Source organism: Mya arenaria, chromosome 2 (genome assembly GCF_026914265.1).
Source record: "Mya arenaria isolate MELC-2E11 chromosome 2, ASM2691426v1".
NCBI lineage: Eukaryota > Metazoa > Mollusca > Bivalvia > Myida > Myidae > Mya > Mya arenaria.
The window spans coordinates 21,841,923-21,863,421 of record NC_069123.1 but is presented as its reverse complement, the minus strand read 5'-3'; the positions used below and the strand labels follow the sequence as shown (position 1 = coordinate 21,863,421).

The 21,499-nt window shown below is 36.6% G+C and overlaps 1 protein-coding gene across 1 annotated transcript in view; it reads right to left on the bottom strand.

Annotated features, from left to right (window-relative positions):
- The window catches only part of LOC128222050 (follistatin-related protein 5-like), a 77,117-nt gene that overhangs the window by 24,691 nt on the left and 30,927 nt on the right, over window positions 1-21,499 (bottom strand). The window contains exons 3-6 of the mRNA XM_052930814.1: window positions 8,835-9,987; window positions 8,039-8,251; window positions 1,771-2,454; window positions 1,111-1,317 (exon numbers count right to left, since the gene is read on the bottom strand). Of these exons, the coding sequence (XP_052786774.1) occupies window positions 1,111-1,317; window positions 1,771-2,454; window positions 8,039-8,251; window positions 8,835-9,987 (2,257 nt within the window). The remainder of the gene's footprint in view (window positions 1-1,110; window positions 1,318-1,770; window positions 2,455-8,038; window positions 8,252-8,834; window positions 9,988-21,499) is intronic.

Sequence of the window (21,499 nt, the reverse complement as noted above, 5' to 3'; positions counted from 1 at the left end):
CTACAGGTACCTCTATCATGAGTCTACAGGTACCTCTCTCATGCGTCTACAGGTTCCTGTATCTTGAGTCTACAGGTACCGCTATCATGAGTCTACAGGTACCTCTATCACGAGTCTACAGGAACCTCTCTTATGAGTCTACATACTGTAAGTAATATATTTGTTAATCTCTCAATTTGAGTATTCCTTTTTTAGATGATTAAAAAAATGCAAATAGCTTAAATGCATCAGGTGTATGCATGCAGCTTAAACCTCTATATGAGTTTGAAATGGAAGCAATCCTGTAGAAACAAATCAATAATGGAAATAACATGCACAAATAGCTTATTTTTCCTTATGGAATCAATAGTTTCAGACAAATACACTGAAGCTTATGACTAACAGTTTAAGCCACAAACGTCAATGAGTAGGGAAATTGCACTATGGCATTATCTGGTGTGAATGCAGTCATGTAATCAGTATATTTCCATAATATGTAATGATATTCTAAATAGTAATTTAAATGCCCTGACATCTATTGATCTTTCTTTCATAATAATTAAAAGTTTACGATTGTTTATACGCATTCTGTCTCAAGTTGAAATCATTTTACATGTCTTAAAGGTTAACAGTTATCTAGACAAAAATCCAAAATCAAGACATATAGTTCTGTGCTTAATGAAGGCCAGTACTTTGGCAAAAGTGGTCAATCTTTCTTTAGATAAAATGTAACATTGATAAACTACTATACTCCCTAAAGGAAATCATTATGTAGTAGACAAGTGCTCTATTTCAAGAAGATAACTCATCATAGCCAGTGCTCAATTACAAAATAATAGATTGAGATTAATGTGGCTATTTCACTAATGAGAGAATTTGCATCTCCTTTAAATATCAAAGAGATTCTGGCATTTTGTGTTTATTTCATCTTTTATTTCTAAGTAGTATTCTAAACTATATATTGTTGCCATAGCTATTTTTCAACTTTTCATGAATTATGCCTCTATTTGATTATTCAAAGCAGACAATGGTTATAAATTAGCAATACTATACATAAATAGTACTGAGGTGAATTTTAAGAGAAATATTTCAAAATGCTGTCTTAATTAATCATGATTAAAGCCCCCTTACCAAATGCCTGTATAAACTCATCAGCGTTCAGCTTTCCATCTCGTTCACCGAGCTCGTTGAACATGATGATATCGAGCAGTGTACACATAGAGGAGAGGTCGTCAATGTGCTCCACCATCTGCATCTCCCATAATTCCTCCTTCTCAATCTGCCCGCTGAAGTCTTTGTCATAATAGTTAAACATGATTGCTGCCAGCCTCTGCTTCTCTGTGAATATAAAATTGAAAAATTTGCTAATTACTTAACTGTTTGGGTGAAGAAATAGGCTTGATCTGAAGCTTTTAATGTTACATAACTAGTTTCTAATTTCTGATTTCTAATTATTGGAAATGTCTGTCTTTGCAGCTGACATCACACAGAAAATGCAGGACATGGAAACATAATTGATCAACGGTGGTAATGCATTAATTATACAATTTTGAGTAATAATCCTAATGTATCCTTTTTATGGTCCTTTTTAAATAGCTGCATACTTTTATGCTGACACAAAAGAAAAACCTCACGCTAAGTTTGTTACTATCAGGAATCAGAATGCACCTTTAACAACAATATAGTTCTGACTTTTTGCTCGGTCTTGGAAAACAGATACAACAGGAACAACTTTACACCTTGTGTAGCTATTAAACACACACATGAGAAGCTCATCATAAATTTCCCTACCTTCTTGGTTGAGCTTGTTGCAATGTTTCTCCTCAAAGAAGACACAGTGATACTGCATTACATCAGCCTTGAACTGCATGAACAGGTCAGGCGTACAGAACAAAGGCACTAGGCTGGGACTCTCTTCAGAATCTTGTCTTTCACTGTTGTCTTTGCTCAGAGATACAACGTCATAGTCATCTGCATATTCATCACTCAAGTCATAATAGGAATCATCAATGTCATCAATATCATGTTTACTGTTATCATCAAATCTATAAGCAACATCTCCAAATTTATTTCCATTATTGTTAAGACCTTCATCTGAATCATCATCATAACTGTCGTCATAGTCATAAGAATCATCATACTTATATTCCTCTGTGTCAGAACTACTATCATTGTAATCAGACTTATCATGAACACTACCCATTTTACTATTCTCCTGAACCACAACATTGTCCACAGCTTTAGCGACCACAGCAGTTTTCACAACGTCTTCTACAGCATCTGTCTTCCTATCAGTCCTGTTATCCTTCAGTATACCAGCCGCTTGTTCCTCGTTTTTGTCCCCCCTACTCATGTGCTCCACAACTACTGGAGTGTTTGTCTTGGAAATTGGGCTGGGTATTTCAGTGGACTTCTCGGGGGCTTGTCTCTCATCCAGTGGACTGTCTGCTGCCATATCAGCTTGCATCTTCTCATCTGAAGTCATTTAAGGCATGATAGTATCATGTAATTAAATTGTAAGCATCAGAGGGTAATGGCATATGATTTAATACAATACTAAAACTAATCCAAATGTGAAGATTTTGTTCCTCTGTCTGTTGCCATCTGGATTGCTGAATCCCAGGACCAAATTGAATTGTTGAAGCCAATTGTTAACACTTTTAAGACACAGCAATAAAAACATGTTTGAGGTTTTGTTTAGTGTACTTATTCATTTACCTGTTCTCTTTGATCGTCAGATATGTTTTAATAACTTACCCCTAAAGCTGGTACCATGGGCATTAACAGTGTTGCATGTATCATTAATGTCAATGAACAGCCTCAATCAAGACTGAGGTTCTTATACCTTGTAATTGTCTTGCTTCCAGAATGTATTTATACCTAAGAGTGGTCAACAAAAATGGCAAACCAATCAAACATCTTTCAGTGAAATAAGCTTTAATTGTTAAACCTTGCATCAGAGCAATCAGTATTAAATAAATACAATAGTTGGAAATTATTCTCCTTTGTTAATACGAGGGTTGATCGCGAAGTTCGTGTAAATTGTTTAAACATTTTTATTTTTATTCCAATTCATCTGAAACTGTATTATCCACAAGATCAATCAATTAAGAGATAAAATATAAGGCAAAATAATAATCGGCTAACGATAACGACACTAAACAGTATCCTTGGCAATGCATCAGACCCTAGTCGGCGCACGCCAAAATGTGTATTCTTTTCATCATTCATTCACCTAAGTAATGCAATTTATACACTGGTTCTTATCGTCAAATATCCGTGCAAATCTTGCACGTTCAATGTCAATGTCATGACGTCATTTCCGTAAAATTCATCGTTGTTTACTACATACGGTTTGAAAATAGCAGCTTTTTTGTTTGAACAGTCAAGGAAACCAAACCTGCGTCATGATGTCAACTGGAGACGTTGAATTACGGAGCGTCATTAAATTTTGTGTCGGAATAGGAATGACATGAGCTGAAACGATTTCAATGATGAAAAGGAGCGATACTTTAAAGGAGTTTGGCCCGGCATTCGTCTACAAATGGCACAAAAGATTTAAGAACGGCAGAAATCGATTGAAGACAATAAGAGAGGAGGTAGGCCTTCGATCGTGATTCCTAGTGTTCGATAAAAATTGAGGGGTATTATCTGGGAAGACAGACGAAAAACGTTGAGACAGATTGCCAGTGAATTCGACATATCTCCTTCAACTGTGCATGGGATTCTTACGAAAGAGTTAGGTATGTCGAAAGTCAGTGCGCGCTGGCCCCGAAGTTGCTGTCTGATGAAGAAAAGCAGACGCGTGGAGGTGTTCAGCTGCATTCTTGGATCGGTACACAGCAATAGGTGACAAATTCCTTGATAGGATAGCAACAACACCCGAAACTTGGCTTCATCACTATGATTCGGAGACTAAGGCCCAATCGTCGGTGGGGAAAACACCAAGAACACCGCCACCAAAAAAAGCTCGGGTGCAAAGAAGGTGCGGAAAAGAGATGTTCATCTTCTTCATGGATCGCTACGGGATGATCTTTCAGCACAGAGTCAAAGCGGGAAGAACGGTGAATGCTGACTATTATTCAACGGTAAATATCTATGCAACCCACGGATGTAACTAATAAATATATTAATAAACTACAAAGATATAAAAATTAAATATTTATATATAAAGTATAGCAATTTATTAATTTTATACTTTCTTGCATTAAAACATCACCGCTAGCATTGCTAACTGAAACACGTTGATTTTCAGGTATTGAAAAGGGATCTCGTCAATGCTCTTAAGAGGAAACGGCCAGCTTTGGACCTTGATCAGATTATCCTGGTGCCGCTCCTGCACATAGGGCCAACTCTACACAGTTCAAGATTACATTACTGGGATTTGAAGTATTAGAACACCCTCCCTACAGCCCTGATTTAGCACCCATGGATTTTAGGACCTTTCCCGAGATACAAAAACTTTCCTCCGTGGACAGCGCTTCCAGGACGTTGCTGATTTGACATTGGCAACCCGTCGAAAAGCTTCACAACTTGACACAGACTGGTACCGGGAGTCATTTACCAAGTGGATTGCGAGACATCAGAAATGTGTAGCCTTGCGCGGTGACTACGTAGAAAAAGTGTGCCGTTCATTAAACATGGATGACGTGTGATGTTAATTGACTGAAAATGCAAATTAACCCTCCAAAAAAGCTAATTTTCTTTTGAATATTTTTTATTTTAGTGGCTTGTGTTGGTCTGGTTAAGGTTTATTTAATCCTTTGATATGTAAGATTTAAAGGGTAAGAAACTTCAGTCCTGAAATGTTCCATGATAATGCTTTGTAAGGAGAGAAATTTATATTGCCCTCTTTGGGCTCAGCATCTTGAGATGCATAGGTTTTTATATTACTGTAAACAACAATAATTGCCAACTTGGAACATTCCAATATCCTTCAAGTCTGGTTTGATTATTGATTATCCCATCAGGAAACCAACACACATGGGCCAAGGATAAAACTATCCCACTGACTCCTGAATATCAGCTAACATATGATACGATTGTCATTTCATTTCTGTAATTTGCTGCAGAAAATTATAAATCCCCAGGATATGAGCTGACTCAGAGTGCATGTCTGGAGCGTGACCATATATTATTGAAATCTCTATACTTGCATGTGCACACGCAGACTCCTACATAACTCTATGCAGGTCTATTGTGAAGTAGGCTTCTTATGTTAATGTGCCGTTTGTGATTAATACCATAATTTAAAAAAAAAAAATTTCCCTTGAATTTCCTAGTACAAGGATTTAAGCCTGAGATAGCCTTCTCCTCAATGAAAAAAAAAACAAATACAATTTTAAGTTCATTAACATGCCAATGCTGACTAATATCCATAGATAGTTTTGGGCTCATGCCAGACAGATAACAATAAAACATCCCACTGCAACATTTCATCAATATGTTGCATAATACCTCCAGACAGATATTGCTTTTACTGAAAGCCTGCTATACCCTGTAGGAAGCGCCATTCCAATGGTTACAATCTGCACCATTGTTGCAAGGACAACCAGTTATTGTTATACGGTGCTATACAGACCTATACAACAAATTTTAAACAAGACAGTGGAATAAAATATGCATGGACTGAAATTCTAGCTGATTTTACCTGATTACTTCAAAATTAAATGGGTCATCTACAGGTCATGCTTAACCTCCACTTCAAGTTTGAAATCTGTCAGTGCAGGCATTGTCAAGTTATCACTAGAACAAGGTTTTTCAAGTTCAATGTTATTATGAACCTTTAGACCTAATGACCCCTAATCAATAGGGGTTATCTACTGTTCACATCGGACCTCCATGTCAGGTTTGAGGACCCTAAATCTATGCATTATCTAGTTATCACTCCAACAAGCTTTTCACGTTCAACGGTCACTGTGACCTTGACCCTTGACCTGATGGCCTCAAAATCAATAGGGGTCATCAACTGGTCACACCCACAACCTCCATGTCAAGCTTGAGGAACATAGGTCAAGGCATGGTCTATTTATCACTCAAACAAGTTTTTTCTTAATTCAAGGTCACAGTGATGCCAAACCCTAAAGTCAAGTTTGAGTTTGATAGGTTCAGGCCTTGTGGATTTATCACTCGAACAAGCTTTGGTCTACTGACAAACTGACATATGGACCGACTGACATGTGCAAAGTAATATTCCTCCTCCTCTTTGAAGGGCGGCACAATAATGAGACAAGTCACATATCCCTTCTCAATAAGCAATACAGTCAAACCTGGTTGAACGGTCACCTGTATTAAATGGCCACCTGCCTTAACGGGCCACTCCAAATTCCCCCCATACGTTTTTACTATATAATGTACGTGCATTAAGCGGCCAACTGTCTAACGCGGCCACGGCCACTAATTCTTGTCCCCATGAAGCCATATAATCACTAATTAGCGGCCACTTATCCCTTGTCACTGACACTTCCGCTTATAAATTTTTCCGATACACAGCTTTAATTGCGTATAGAAGTTTACGGAAAAGAACGACGGCCTCGGGTATCTCCGTCATCCAATGAAAATGAATATTGCATCACACGATTGTCATGCGTGTTTACTCATTGAGAAATCATGTTTATTACACGTCGGCGAATGTTTTGATCAGAATTGACACAATTAATGACACAATTAATACGATAATTAAATCATTAAGAAGTTAATTATTAAATACCGACAAAAATACCGGTTATTATAAATTTACATTTTGCATTGTCATTCAACGGCGTGAAACGAGTTACGATTATTATTCATTTCAATATTATTATTCAAAGTGCACGGATTTATATTTCTACGAACGGATATTTAAAATGCATTGTTCTTGATATTTTTTAACTTTAATTATGGCTGAAAAAAAGACTAATCGAAAGTGTTTGACTCCAAAAGAACGTGTCGAGTGTTAAAGTTATTAGAAAACGGCCGTAGTGCAAGAAGTTTTACCAAGGAATTTAACTGTGGACGGACTCAAATCAATTTCTTTCTTAAGCGTAAGCGTGAAACTGTGTAGGAATATGAAAGCAATGGAAATCCAAACGCAAAAAGACAGAGAAAAATTCAGGAAATGTATATGCACATGTAGTTGTGTAAATGTGTAGACTGATCTGTGGTGTGTTTTATTTATGTCATGCATCAACATTTATTTAATGTACGGACTACTTTAAAAAGTGAACTCAAAAATGTGTATGTACATGTAGTTGTGTAAATGTGTAGACTGATATGTGGTGTGTTTTGTTTATGCCTTGTATCAACATTTATCTAATGTATTTTAGTTATAAATTTGAAATAAAGTTATTTTATCTAAACAAATGTATTTGTAGTTAACCTTCTTCAATAATATTGATACAGATGTTATTGATTGTGGTGTGAGGTGGTGGTTAAGATACATAATCCATCTCTGAATAAAGCTAATGTGGCGGAAATGTCAAACCTGGATTAAGTGGCCACCTGTCTTAAGCAGCCACTTTGATATTTTCCCAAAGGTGGCCACTTAATACAGGTTTGACTGTAGTTGTATTTACTCAGACACAATATAAAAAGACATGACTGATGTCTTATATGTGAAAGAATGATTTGAATGTTTTGAACAACATATCCAGGCTTTGGTCATTGGACCCTAATATAGACCATCAGACAATGTTAATTTGAACAGTGCTTCTGGCTAGCCTGTACCAAAATTATTGGATATTAAAAGTTTTACATTGGCAATAAAATGCTTCTGGCCCAATAATTGAGTTAAGATGGGAAAAATTCCTGTAAAATATATTTTCTTTGAGAGTCTAACCATTGGATTGTTTTTGTCTTGATACCAAACAAGGTTTCAAAAAGGATTTAAAATGCTCACAACTTGACTGTAAATCACTGTTATAGCAAAAGCTAGTACAATACCTTGACTCAATTTCTTTGAAAAAAATAACAAACAAGCTCAAGTGAAAGAATGTAACAAAGTTATCATCGATTGATGGAAGTTTGGTTTGTACACACAAGGTTTACACATCTTAATTAGGCCTTTATACTCCAGACTTACCATTTTGAAAACAATTGCCACCCTGGTCAATGCGGATGTGGATGCCAAGGACACAGGCAGTCCGGTGGAGCTCACAGTGACTCGGGTATCGTCGACCATCAGAACCACACACAGGTTTGCTGCGCCCTTCACAGAAATCTGGCTGACCACAAAGACACAGCCCGTACCTGCACATTCGGCCTGACTGGCAGTCTGTGGCCTCTTGGCATGAGGCTGAAATGGGGGGAATAGCATTCTATCAGACTTATATGAATCTATTGGAATCATACCTCAAGGAAAAGGCTATGAAATAAAATGCAGTCATTCAAGATCTTCTTTTTTTAAACCAAGCAATGTTTTCAAAACTACTTATCTTTAAGAGAAGATACTTATATAATGTATCATAAGTTGAAGTATGTTAATCAGGTTCTGCACTTGTTATCAAGCCCAGATAAATAAAAGACAGTTCTGTCTCTGGAAAACAGTAAAACACTTTGAATAGCTCTTAAACTTTCAGTGTTGAAACTTTAAAAGAGTCCTTAAATTCAAAGATTGTGAACCAAATGTTATATTTAAACTCAACAAGAAAGCATTTACAAAGGTAGAAAATTTTACTAAATTATACTACATATAGTATCCTCAGTGACTTTGTCATAATAAATGATTTGTAAAAAGTGACATGTGATGAACTAATCAGCCAATGATTTATCTGCATGACAGCCCAAATTTCTGGACAAATCTAAGCAGCATCTCATTTGTCAAACAGTAGGAGGAGCATGCACCAACTACCAAAACTGCTGCTTGCAGGATTCCTTACCTACAGGTTTAGACTCAATTAGATTCCAGGTGTTCACTCTCTCGTTCCAGTGGGAGTAGGCCGGCTGAGTTACAGTTGATTTGACTCCCTTCTGCGGAGTTGGGGGGTTTGGGCTTGTACTTGGTTCAACATCAGTCTTTGGTATATTATCTTTATTGTTGTCAGTTTCACCTTCTTTCAGCTTTCCTATAGTATTGGTCTTTATATCATATTCCATTATTGTTTCCGATCTAAAATCGCTCTTCTTGATATCATCATCAGCAGGTGTGGTAGTTGGATCAATATGGGCATGGTAGTCATCCATCTGGGGTTTGTCAAAGTGTTTAAACCAATCAGCAGGTGTGAGATCATGTCTTTCTGCCTCTGCCGCCTGTTCACTACTGCTGTAACTACTGTCATCATCCTCATCATAATAGTCATAGTAATCATCTCCCTCACTACTTTTGTCCGCAGAAACACTATCTACACCATTCTCTTCGTCATCATCAGCATCATCATCAACATCCATCATGTCTTTAGCCATTTCATCCACATCATCTTCACTTTCACTCAAATCATTAACTCCTGTAACCATATTCTTTTCAGTTGTTGTTTCATGTTTGTCATGATCAGTTATAGTTGCAACATTCTTTTTGAAGTTAGGATTTTCACGATAGAATTTCTCCATATTGAAGCCAAGATCATCAGCATCATTATCATCTTTCTCTTCAGCTTCTTCATCTTCCTTCAAAGATAAATCCTTTTTCACAGATTGCTTGTGTTTGTGTCCCTTACCTTTCTTGTTACGTCTCCTTCTTCCTCCCCTCTTGGTAGAACTATTATCTTCAGTATTGTCTTCAAACATTGTCATGTCCTCTAATCCACCTTCCACTGGTTTTATTTCATTAACAATTGGTAATCCTCCCTGTGATTCATCTACATCTTTTCTCAAATCCTCATTCCTATCAACTAAATTGTCACCTTCACCAATACCAGTATCCCTATTCAGTTTCTGGTTATACTTTTTATATAAGGATTCAAACTTATCATGTAGGTCGTAAGTACTATTTGGTTTAGTAAGGTCATTGTGATAGTCACCATATTGACCTCTAGACTCTTCACCATTGTCCACAAATGGAACGGTCTTCAGATCATCATACAGTCCTTTGTGACTCTGGAAATACAGAGAATAGACAATGGTGAAAATCACTTTTATAATAACTCAATGTTTTGCTTTCCAAGTGTAATAATGTTTGGGACCATACAAGATAACAGTGCTGATAAAATAATTTATGGATCCAAATATCAAATTTGATTAGTGTAAAAGTGTCATACATTTACAGCCTGGACAATGTAAAAATAATAATTACTATTTTGAATTGGTGCAAATCGGGTACGATCTAGGAAGCATCTGCTAAAAAATTTGAAATAAAATTAAAATGGCTTTAAGGCCACACCAAAATTAATGTCTTGTTCTACAGATTTACTGCACCTTTTTTCAGACAAGTAGGCCAAAATGGCCCTATATAGATCACTGAGTAAAACTTTAATGGTGCTCTAAACATTTCTATAATTAATGGGCAATAACTGTTGGGTGACTAAAGCGAAATGGCTGGTTATGAAACTTTTCTGAGATATAATGCCCATATACATTCTGACCAAATTTTGTGATGATTGGACAAAGGCTTTTAAAGTGATTGATCAAACAAGACCAATTTAAGGTCATTTGTATAATTAAAGGGCAATAACTCGCTGGAGACAAAAAAGAATTGGCTGTTGATATTATGCCCATACACATTCTGACCAAATTTGATCATGATTGGACAAAGAGTTCTAAAGTAATCAATCAGACAACATACTAAACATTGCCTGCCCAGACACCCACCTGCTCTTACACTGCATGTGAAACTTTAATATGACCTGTTTTTTACAGTTGTATAAAAACATGAAAAATATGTTTTTTGTCTAAATAGTTACAAAGACCCATACTTCTTACAATATTTAAGTTGGCTTTATATAACTTTCCACAAAAGAGCACATTGTTACTGTGAATATTTTGAAGTCAGGCCATATTGTTTCTGAAAAGAAGTTTTCCATATAAACGTACCGTATTATATCATGCATAGGACGCACTTTTTTAACCCCAATTCTCGTCATAAAAACTGCCTGCGTCCTTTCTATGCTATTAGAATTTCATCTGTTTTTTTCCAAGTCCATTTCAGGTCAAAAATATCGGATCGGGGAAGAACGCGGTAATAGTAAGTATCTGTACTGCGTCACCGAAGAGAACAACTAAACATAAAATCAGGTAAAATCACGCAAGTTAACACACGCAGAAATATATTGAATGTTTACTTTAAAATGATTTATTGAGAAATAAATTGAAAACAAACATGACTGTTTACTTTTTTACAAAAGAGACGCTTAACTCACAAAAACTCAATGTGAGTCAGCATTTAACTGGATTGAGTTATAACGACAAACGGAAAATCGGGAAAGGAGGTAAATATCAATTAATCGTTGTTCATGATTTTAATGTTTCGATATTTTACAAAACATTTTGTTGTATGTTACTGTTTTAAAAAAATAATAAAGGAATGTGCATAACGCAAAGTAGCATTATTGTCACCATCAAATATTTTCAAATGTGCGAAGGTGTGAAAAACACCCGCTGTCTGTCATTAGAAAAACATCAATAGAACAAACTATTGCGATGGTAGTACCGTATAGTTGTTTGTTCGCACTTTACCCGTCGTGCCTTCCGCTGGCAAGGATAATTACGGACACGCATTAGCTATGCCTGACATGCTTTATTCCGCGCAGCGACAAGCCTTATCAAAACAATAATCAGTTTTGACGATACACAGTTTTGCAACGGTTGCAACGGTTGAGTGTCATTCAGGAGGCATGTCGGAACTATTGCAACGGTTGACTGCCAGTCAGAAGGCGTGTAGGGACAATTACAGCATTTGTACAAGTCTTATAATATGCGTGAATGTTCTCAAAATGTCAAGACTTATATCATTGTTGTGTACACTAAATTACCGAAATGTTAAATTACCGAAATACGACGATAATTATCGAAATACACAAGACAGTTATCGAAATATGCCTTATATACATTTTTTTTTTTTTACTTCAATATATGTTATAAATACTTTACCAACCTCAATTTTTCGGCTCTGATTTTGACATTATTCCGCTGCGTCCTATCTTATATATTAAGGGTTTTTACCCGTTTTTTCAACTATTTTTTTGCCTGCGTCCTATTTATGCTAGCGTCCTATACATGATATAATACAGTATAGTGAAAACAAGCCCCGCAAATGATGGCCATGTTTTTTATGAATCACAATGGGGTAAAAGAATTTGATACATGTATATGGTCATCGATGGAAAATTTCTGTGAAATTATTTTGAAATTGTGTCAATAGCTTCTGCAGAGAAGATTTTCAAAGCTTTTCACATGTAGACATATTTTTTTTATTCTATCTAAAAGGATCTTCAGCTTTTGAGCGGAAAACGTTTTTTTCACTGCGACCATGACCTTTGACCTTTGATCTCAAAATCACTAGGGGTCATCTACTGGTCATGACCAACCTGCATACCAAGTAAGACATTCCTGGGTCTTGGCATGAATAATGTTGTAATAATTACAAAACATGGTTTTTGCCTTCCTGTTGCTAAACTCAATGGAAAATTTGTTGTTGTTTTTTTGCACCCTCACTTTCTTCATTCTGAAGCCAAAATCTGAGAACAAAACTTTAAATTATTGCAGCCTAATGTAAATAACATAATTTCACAATATAATATTTGGCAATAACAACCATAGATTGCTCTAAATACCAAAATTTCTGACCACCTTTTAGCTTAAAGTAATTTGGAATTTTTATATCAAAAGACTGGTTCAAGCAGGCCAATACTGAACAAGAGGCCCAAAAGGGCCTATGCTCTACTGGCATGGCTTTTGTGGTCACATCAATCCAGAGCATGTATGTATGGGTAAAAGGCAACAGACATATAGTTTATGTTTTGTGTTTGGGTTACCTGAAAACGTAGCACGTTCAACATCTGAGCCCAGAAAGTATTGTAAGCAGATTAGTTGCATGAACTATTTTAATATGTGCCAAGTAAGTCATCTGACAAAAAAAAAAAAATGCTTTCAAAACTGTACTCATAGTAAAAATTTCTGTAGTTTTAAAAGTTAATAAAAATTGGTCAAAAGGTCAAAGTCAAGGGCATCCTAGGACAACATTGATCAATTTGAACAAACATTCACAATCAATTGTGCTGAGATGGATGAACGAACACACAAAAAGATTTTCAAACCTTTCCAGATTTATGTTTACCAAACCTGGGAACCCTGGGTGTGGCCAGTAATGACACCAGGTGCATAACTTAAACATTCATAACCAATTTTGTTAAGATGAATGTGCAAACTACAGAACTTAAAGCTAAAAAATGGCCTTTGGGTTTTCAACAAGAACAAGGCAGAGTAATTCACAAAATCAGCTGCAGAAGCAAAAAGCAAATTGTCTCTCAAAATCCTAGACTTGCAAATTGTCTCCCTTAACTCTAGACTTGAATTTACATGTACATGTAAACTTGGCTAAAAATAGAATTCGCTCATGCAGACCTGGCTAAAAATAGAGAGCATTTCTTTAAAACTTTCATGGCCCATAATCTAGGCATTCATGGGCGGATCTGGCTGGTTATCGAAAGGAACCAAGCTCTAATGGATATCTAGATACTGTACAAGTTTCATCGAGATACAATACAAACTGAAGACTGTATCGTGTTCACAACCAATTGTTTACACAATAGCATTTTTTTATACTATCAAGGGCCATAATATAGGCATGCATGGGCGGATCTGGCTGGTTTTCGAAAGGAACCCAGCTCTAATGGATATCTAGATACTGTACAAGTTTCATCGAGATACAATCAAAACTGTATCGTGTTCACAAGCAATTGTTTACAGACGCACGAAAGCACGACCGCACAGACGCACGGATGCACATACTACGTACACATTACCATCGCATAAGCTCTTCTGGCCTTTGGCCAGTAGAGCTAAAAATAAGATCATTTAACAACCATTTTTCCTACATTACTTATTGACAACAGGAAACAATCATTTGCAGTGCTCTATCACCTCTGAGAGCCCGATCAATACATGGTCCTCTTGTTAAGTGCTGTCTTAGAGTCCCACAGGAGTCTAAAGCATTTTTCATTTGGCCTGTTGCTTCATATTGGTTTTCATCAAGCCCCATCTGTATTTACATGAATATTCTAGGAAATAACCAGGAAGAATGTAGTCTATCATTATTATATGTTGTTTCATTTTGATTAAATATTAAAGGTAAATGCAACATAAATTCAACAAAGGTGAACAGTGAGACTTAATTCTGTAAACGAACAGACCACAAAATAAAAACATACTTTGTTATATCAATTTGTCTTAGATAAATCATGATCACAATTTATATATCGGTAAAGAATCAATATCATGAGTGCACCTAGCAATGGAGACGCAGTGACTCAGTGTAGCACTTACCAATCAAGGGAGCAACAGTGACTCAGGGGAGCAGTCAATATAACTGCATTTATCAATCAAGGGAGAAACAGTGATTCAGGGGAGCAGTCAATACAACTCATCAATCAAGGGAGCAACAGTGACTCAGAAGAGCAGTCAATACAACTGCACTTATCAATCAAGGAAACAAAAAAAGCTCAGGGGATCAGACAATATAACTGCATTTATCAATCAAGGGAGCAACAGTGACTCAGGGGAGCAGTCAATACAACTGCACTTATCAATCAATGGAGCAAGAGTGACTCAGGGAAGCAGTCAATACAGCTGCACTTACCAATCAAGGGAGCAACAGTGACTCAGACGAGCAGTCAGTAGAAGCAGTCAATACAACTGCACTTACCAATCAAGGGAGCAACAGTGACTCAGGGAAGCAGTCAATACAGCTGCACTTACCAATCAAGGGAGCAACAGTGACTCAGGGGAGCAGTCAATACAACTGCACTTACCAATCAAGGGAGCAACAGTGACTCAGGGAAGCAGTCAATACAACTGCACTTATCAATCAAGGGAGCAACAGTGACTCAGACGAGCAGTCAATAGAAGCAGTCAATACAACTGCACTTACCAATCAAGGGAGCAACAGTGACTCAGACGAGCAGTCAATAGAAGCAGTCAATACAACTGCACTTACCAATCAAGGGAGCAACAGTGACTCAGGGAAGCAGTCAATACAGCTGCACTTACCAATCAAGGGAGCAACAGTTACTCAGGGGAGCAGTCAATACAGGTGCACTTATCAATCAAGGGAGCAACAGTGACTCAGGGAAGCAGTCAATACAACTGCACTTATCAATCAAGGGAGCAACAAAGACTCAGGGAAGCAGTCAATACAACTGCACTTATCAATCAAGGGAGCAACAAAGAATCAGGGAAGCAGTCAATACAACTGCACTTATCAATCAAGGGAGCAACAGTGACTCAGACGAGCAGTCAATACAGCTGCACTTACCAATCAAGGGAGCAACAGTGACTCAGGGGAGCAGTCAATACAACTGCACTTACCAATCAAGGGAGCAACAGTGACTCAGGGGAGCAGTCAATAGAAGCAGTCAATACAACTGCACTTACCAATCAAGGGAGCAACAGTGACTCAGGGGAGCAGTCAATAGAAGCAGTCAATACAACTGCACTTACCAATCAAGGGAGCAACAGTGACTCAGGGAAGCAGTCAATACAACCGCACTTATCAATCAAGGGAGCAACAGTGACTCAGATGAGCAGTCAATAGAAGCAGTCAATACAACTGCACTTACCAATCAAGGGAGCAACAGTGACTCAGACGAGCAGTCAATAGAAGCAGTCAATACAACTGCACTTACCAATCAAGGGAGCAACAGTGACTCAGGGAAGCAGTCAATACAGCTGCACTTACCAATCAAGGGAGCAACAGTGACTCAGGGGAGCAGTCAATACAGCTGCACTTACCAATCAAGGGAGCAACAGTGACTCAGGGAAGCAGTCAATACAACTGCACTTATCAATCAAGGGAGCAACAAAGAATCAGGGAAGCAGTCAATACAACTGCACTTATCAATCAAGGGAGCAACAAAGACTCAGGGAAGCAGTCAATACAACTGCACTTATCAATCAAGGGAGCAACAGTGACTCAGACGAGCAGTCAATACAGCTGCACTTACCAATCAAGGGAGCAACAGTGACTCAGGGGAGCAGTCAATACAACTGCACTTACCAATCAAGGGAGCAACAGTGACTCAGGGGAGCAGTCAATAGAAGCAGTCAATACAACTGCACTTACCAATCAAGGGAGCAACAGTGACTCAGGGGAGCAGTCAATACAACTGCACTTATCAATCAAGGGAGCAACAAAGACTCAGGGAAGCAGTCAATACAACTGCAATTATCAATCAAGGGAGCAACAGTGACTCAGGGGCGCAGTCAATATAACTGCACTTACCAATCAAGGGAGCAACAGTGACTCAGACGAGCAGTCAATAGAAGCAGTCAATACAACTGCACTTATCAATCAAGGGAGCAACAGTGACTCAGAAAGTCAATACAATAACAGGCCCAACTGCCCCAACACTGAATCAAGTCAGTGATGATTGTGTTACAGGTAAATATGGGGAAAATTATTAATATCAAAGCATGTGTAAATATTTGCCCTCATTCCATATTATAATCATATTATAATCATTTGTACCATTATTTATGTCTGTAGAAGAACACAATAATTAATGCTTGCATTGCCTGCCCATGAAATTTTCTCAGTGACTCACACTTTGTATACAAGAAAATACAAACTAAAAAAACTAATGCTGTGTATTTTAATTAATTATTTATAAAACTGGAAACATGGTCTGTTTGTGAAATATATCAATTATATTCAGAATTAAATACTCAAAACACATTGTTTCTTTTGAAATGTTCTTTAAAAACTCTTTTAAATGATGTCACCATGGGGCAACTTGTCTGACCACCATTGTTGCTCCTCAGTGACTTGAGATAAATACTCGAGTCAGACCACCAATGTCACTCCTCAGTGACTTGAGTTAAGTCTTGAGCAAGACCACCATTGTTGCTCCTCAGTGACTTGAGATGATTACTCGAGTAAGACCACCAATGTCGCTCCTCAGTGACTTGAGTTAAGTCTTGAGCCTGACAAACAATGTTACTCCTAAGTGACTTCAGACTTGACTTGAGATAATTACTCGAGCCAGACCACCAATGTCACTCCTTTAGCGACTTGAGTTTAAATATTGAGCTCGACAAACAATGTTGCTCCTTAGTGATTTAAGATAAGTCTCGAGCCAGACCACCAATGCCGCTCTTCAGCAACTTGAGATAAGTTTGCTGGTCGACCACCATATCGCTTTGCAAGTCTCAAGCCCAACCACTGATGTGGCTCCTCAGCCACTTGAGATAAGTCTCCATAGGTACAACACTGCATTTTATGACAATCAAATCATCACATGGCAACTTAATGATAGCATATAAAACAAATATTACAAACAATTAATAATATAGTGAAATGTATTTTCAGGTGCATATGCAGCTATGAAACACAAAGCTTCTCATTTCATGTCATGAACTATTCTAATTATCCCTGATTACAGTTTGAATATTGGAAAGGTTAATCAGACCATTATACTGTATATGTTTGTTGTTTTGTTGGACGGTACTGCGAAGCAGTGCCGTTCATAGGTTTCATGCTACTTTTCGACAGGCATGCATCATTTGGTCCCCGGCTTCATACCTCAAACAGAAGCGTCCAGGAACCAGTTTTAAACGGAAGTGCACGGCCAAATAAACTAAACCTTTTGTCCGCTATTCATAAGTACGCGAGTCAAGTAGCGCCCAAAGGCGGCTGATTCATATTGTAAAATATATTCTTCGACTGTAACTCCACAATATTCACAGTGCATTGTTAAATAAAAACACAATGGTTACACATGAATTGTTTGTAGGTTATACCTTTCTCTTATGACACTAGTGTTTTATGAAAAAACGTATTCAGATCGGCTTCTTTCAACAAAACATCGCCATTTGGAACTATCTTAGCAGGTGCGCGTTGTCTTGTGCTAAAAGGCTGACCCGAGAGCTGACCATATAAATGAAGAGGGAAAACGCTAGCCAGAAAATTGAAAATTGAATTATTTCTGTTGAATTAATTTTTATGGGTTATTTTGATTTCCTTGTACTATTGAATGTATTATACCAGATTTATTATAAATATTTGTATAATTTATAAGAGCGTTTAGTTAAAGATGGATGACTTTTTAATCATTTGTAGATATAGAAATATCAATCTAGATCTAGGCCACACCACGTACATTAACCTATCACTTGTAAATTATTGTTGAACTAAATTGGTTTTGACTCCTTACTAAATGTGAAGACGTTATTCAATGACAATATCAAGTGACTGTAAATTGTAATTTCTGGAAAGAGCATGTCAATCGTCAATTTGATTTGTCTAATTATGAATTATATGTTTTTCTTACAAAAAAATCATTAGAACTTATTGTCATTTCGTTTCATCACTTTGAAATGTGTTTACTTGTGTAATACTTTCATTTGATCGGAAAAGAGACAATTTAAAGAAGTCGCGAATATATGTGACAGTTTAGAATTGTGATATGTGACTGCATTCATTTAATGTTCTTGGGTGAAAAAACATGTCTTACGCATAATTGTTTATGATATTCACTAAAGTAAATTGTCCATTTCAGACTCAATGGAGACCAGTAATACACAACCAGTTATGCAGTTACTCAGCTAGGCCATTTTTTTTTATTAATTGGTTAACAGATTTTTTAGGAAAAATGTTGGACGGGTGGTGCGAAAAAAAGAAAAAAAAAAGGAATTCAGACTAGTTAGTTACTAATTTTTTTACAATGCATGTATTTTTCATAGTGTTTGCGGTGAAACCCAAAACAAAAAGATCAAAATATCATTAATAATAGCAGCAATTACATCGCTTACAGTTGAGTTTACATTTATTACTAAATTTTTTTTTTCTTTAAATGCAGATGGTATGTTGAAAATGAGAAATTTATATTTTTTGTATGATCTCAGCTCAATTGAGGCCGCCATTTTGAAAACATTTTTCAGAACTGTATCCTTATGTTGCAAAGGAACAGGCAACAGGTTTTACATCATTTCATGTGCGCAGAAAAAAAATCTGACTTTGTTTTTCAATATTTAAAAAAAAAAAAAAAATTACTAAAAAAAAATTTTGTTCAATTTTTTTTTTTTTTTGGAGATTTCGATTTCGAAATAATTGGGCGGCAGATCCATAACCAATTTATTAAAAAAACAAGGGAAAGTTACAGCCCAGACACGACAACCTATACTCTATGTCGTTATATGCAGCATTCCATTGTGAATAAACACTAAGTGTGACCTTGACCTAAGAAATAGGGACACGAGTCTTGCACGTGACACGTCGTCTTGGTATGTCGAACACATGTGGCAAGTTATTTTATTATCTGTCTATACAAGGGAAAGTTACAGCCCAGACATGACAACCTATACTCTATGTCGTTATATGCAGCATTCCATTGTGAATAAACACTAAGTGTGACCTTGACCTATGAAATAGGGACACGGGTCTTGCACGCGACACGTTGTCTTGGTATGCCGAAAACATGTGGCAAGTTATTTTAAAATCTGTCCATACAAGGGAAAGTTACAGCCCGGACACGATAATCTATACTCTATGTCATTATATGCAGCATTCCATTGTGAATAAACACCTAAGTGTGACCTTTGCCTTAGAGGTAGGGACACGGTTCTTGCACGCAACACGTCGTCTTGGTTTGTCAAACACATATGGCAAGTTATTTTAAATTCTGTCCATACAAGGGAAAGTTACAGCCCAGACACGACAACCTATACTCTATGTCCTAATATGCAGCATTCCCTTGTGAATAAACACTAAGTGTGACCTTGACCTAAGAGGTAGGGACATGGGTCTTGCACGCGACACTTCGTCTTGGTATGCTGAACACATGTGGCAAGTTATTTTGAAATTTGTCCATACAAGGGAACGTTACAGCCCGGACACGACAACCTATACTCTATGTCCTTATATGGGGCGATACTATTTCCCGGTCTCTCCTCATAAAATCCGGTCTCATCCGGTCTCATAATTCCCGGTTCATAACATATGGCCCAAGGCAACAGATTGTGTTGCCGATGTTTGTTAAACTAATTTGACAGTCTTATTTGCTTTTATATGTAACAAAATAGAATAAAATATATAAACATTATGTCTTAATTTATGCAATTTGTTAAAGGTGTAGAGAAAGATGCGATGGCAATAAAAATGCTCATGTTGTTTAATAAAGGATTGAGGACGGCTAGAGTAACTTAGAATTGCACCTTTTAAATTATGTTATGTCAAAGTTGGTTTATTGTTCTTCTTCTTCTGTTTAAAAACAAACAAACATGATATTGTTTAAGCAGTCCAGCTATGAGTGTGAACGGTTCTCTTTGAAGCAGTGCGTGTGTAATAAAACTGGCTAATCCGTTTATCATGTCCTTAACGAGGGACATGCGCTAAACTCTGGCACGCATACGTTGTATAATGCATTTAAACCTTTTATGGTATGACAATATTGTGTATTTTCATAAACCTGTTAAGAAGAGTTCCTTGACAAAATATAGTGATGGTGATAATTAAAGAAGTCCAACTTCAACACAAATTATTTATTTATGAAACAAAATATAATAATAATAAATTAACTGCTGAAATATTCGGAGGGCTATTTTACAAATGAAATATAACTTACAAGATACAAGAATCTTTATTCAAAGTCGTCATGATTGTTGGAACTACGATGCTACAAATTTATAAAAAGTAACAAATCACAGCTTGTGATTACTCAAGTTCCACGAATTCTAGACTAGTTCTAGACTACAACAACCAAATGGACATGCCTGTGGTGTCTTTGCAATTGCGAATGCTGTAGAATTTTGTTTTAAGAATGGCTGTGTAAATACAAATGTCAATTTCGTTGAAAGTCAGCTGTCTAGAAAATAAAAAAAATCTGTTTCATAAAGAAAATTAAAAGTCGCGATCCCTTTCAAAATATAATAAAAACATTCTGTTTATGTGAAATGCCAGAATTTGTCGATAGTGATATGCAAAAAAAGAACATGCAGGAAAAGATTCCACATCAAATGCGTCGGCATAAAAATTAAAAATAGACGATCAGTTGGCAGAAATACATAAGGCAACTGGTCGTGGCAGTGCATCTCCTTTAACAAAATTAATAGTTAAACAAAACAAAAATGTAAGAATTCCTGAAGTACTGAGTTAACTTACAAATTTGATTTACATGTATTCATGCATTTCTATTTGTATTACTTTTATCAAAAGTATACTTATAACTGAATTTAATAAGGAAAAAAAACACAATGTGTTTATTATTCATAACATTAATTTTAGTACATGTGCATATATTATGTTTTTATCTTTGCCTTAATTTATTATTGTTTTATTGATATAAAATATGAAATAAATGGTGTAATAATTATCATTAAATATCTGATGTTTTAATCAACTGTAATCTTTTGTAATCGTATTACCCCCCGCGGTCATTCACACCTTCTCGATCACGCCCGA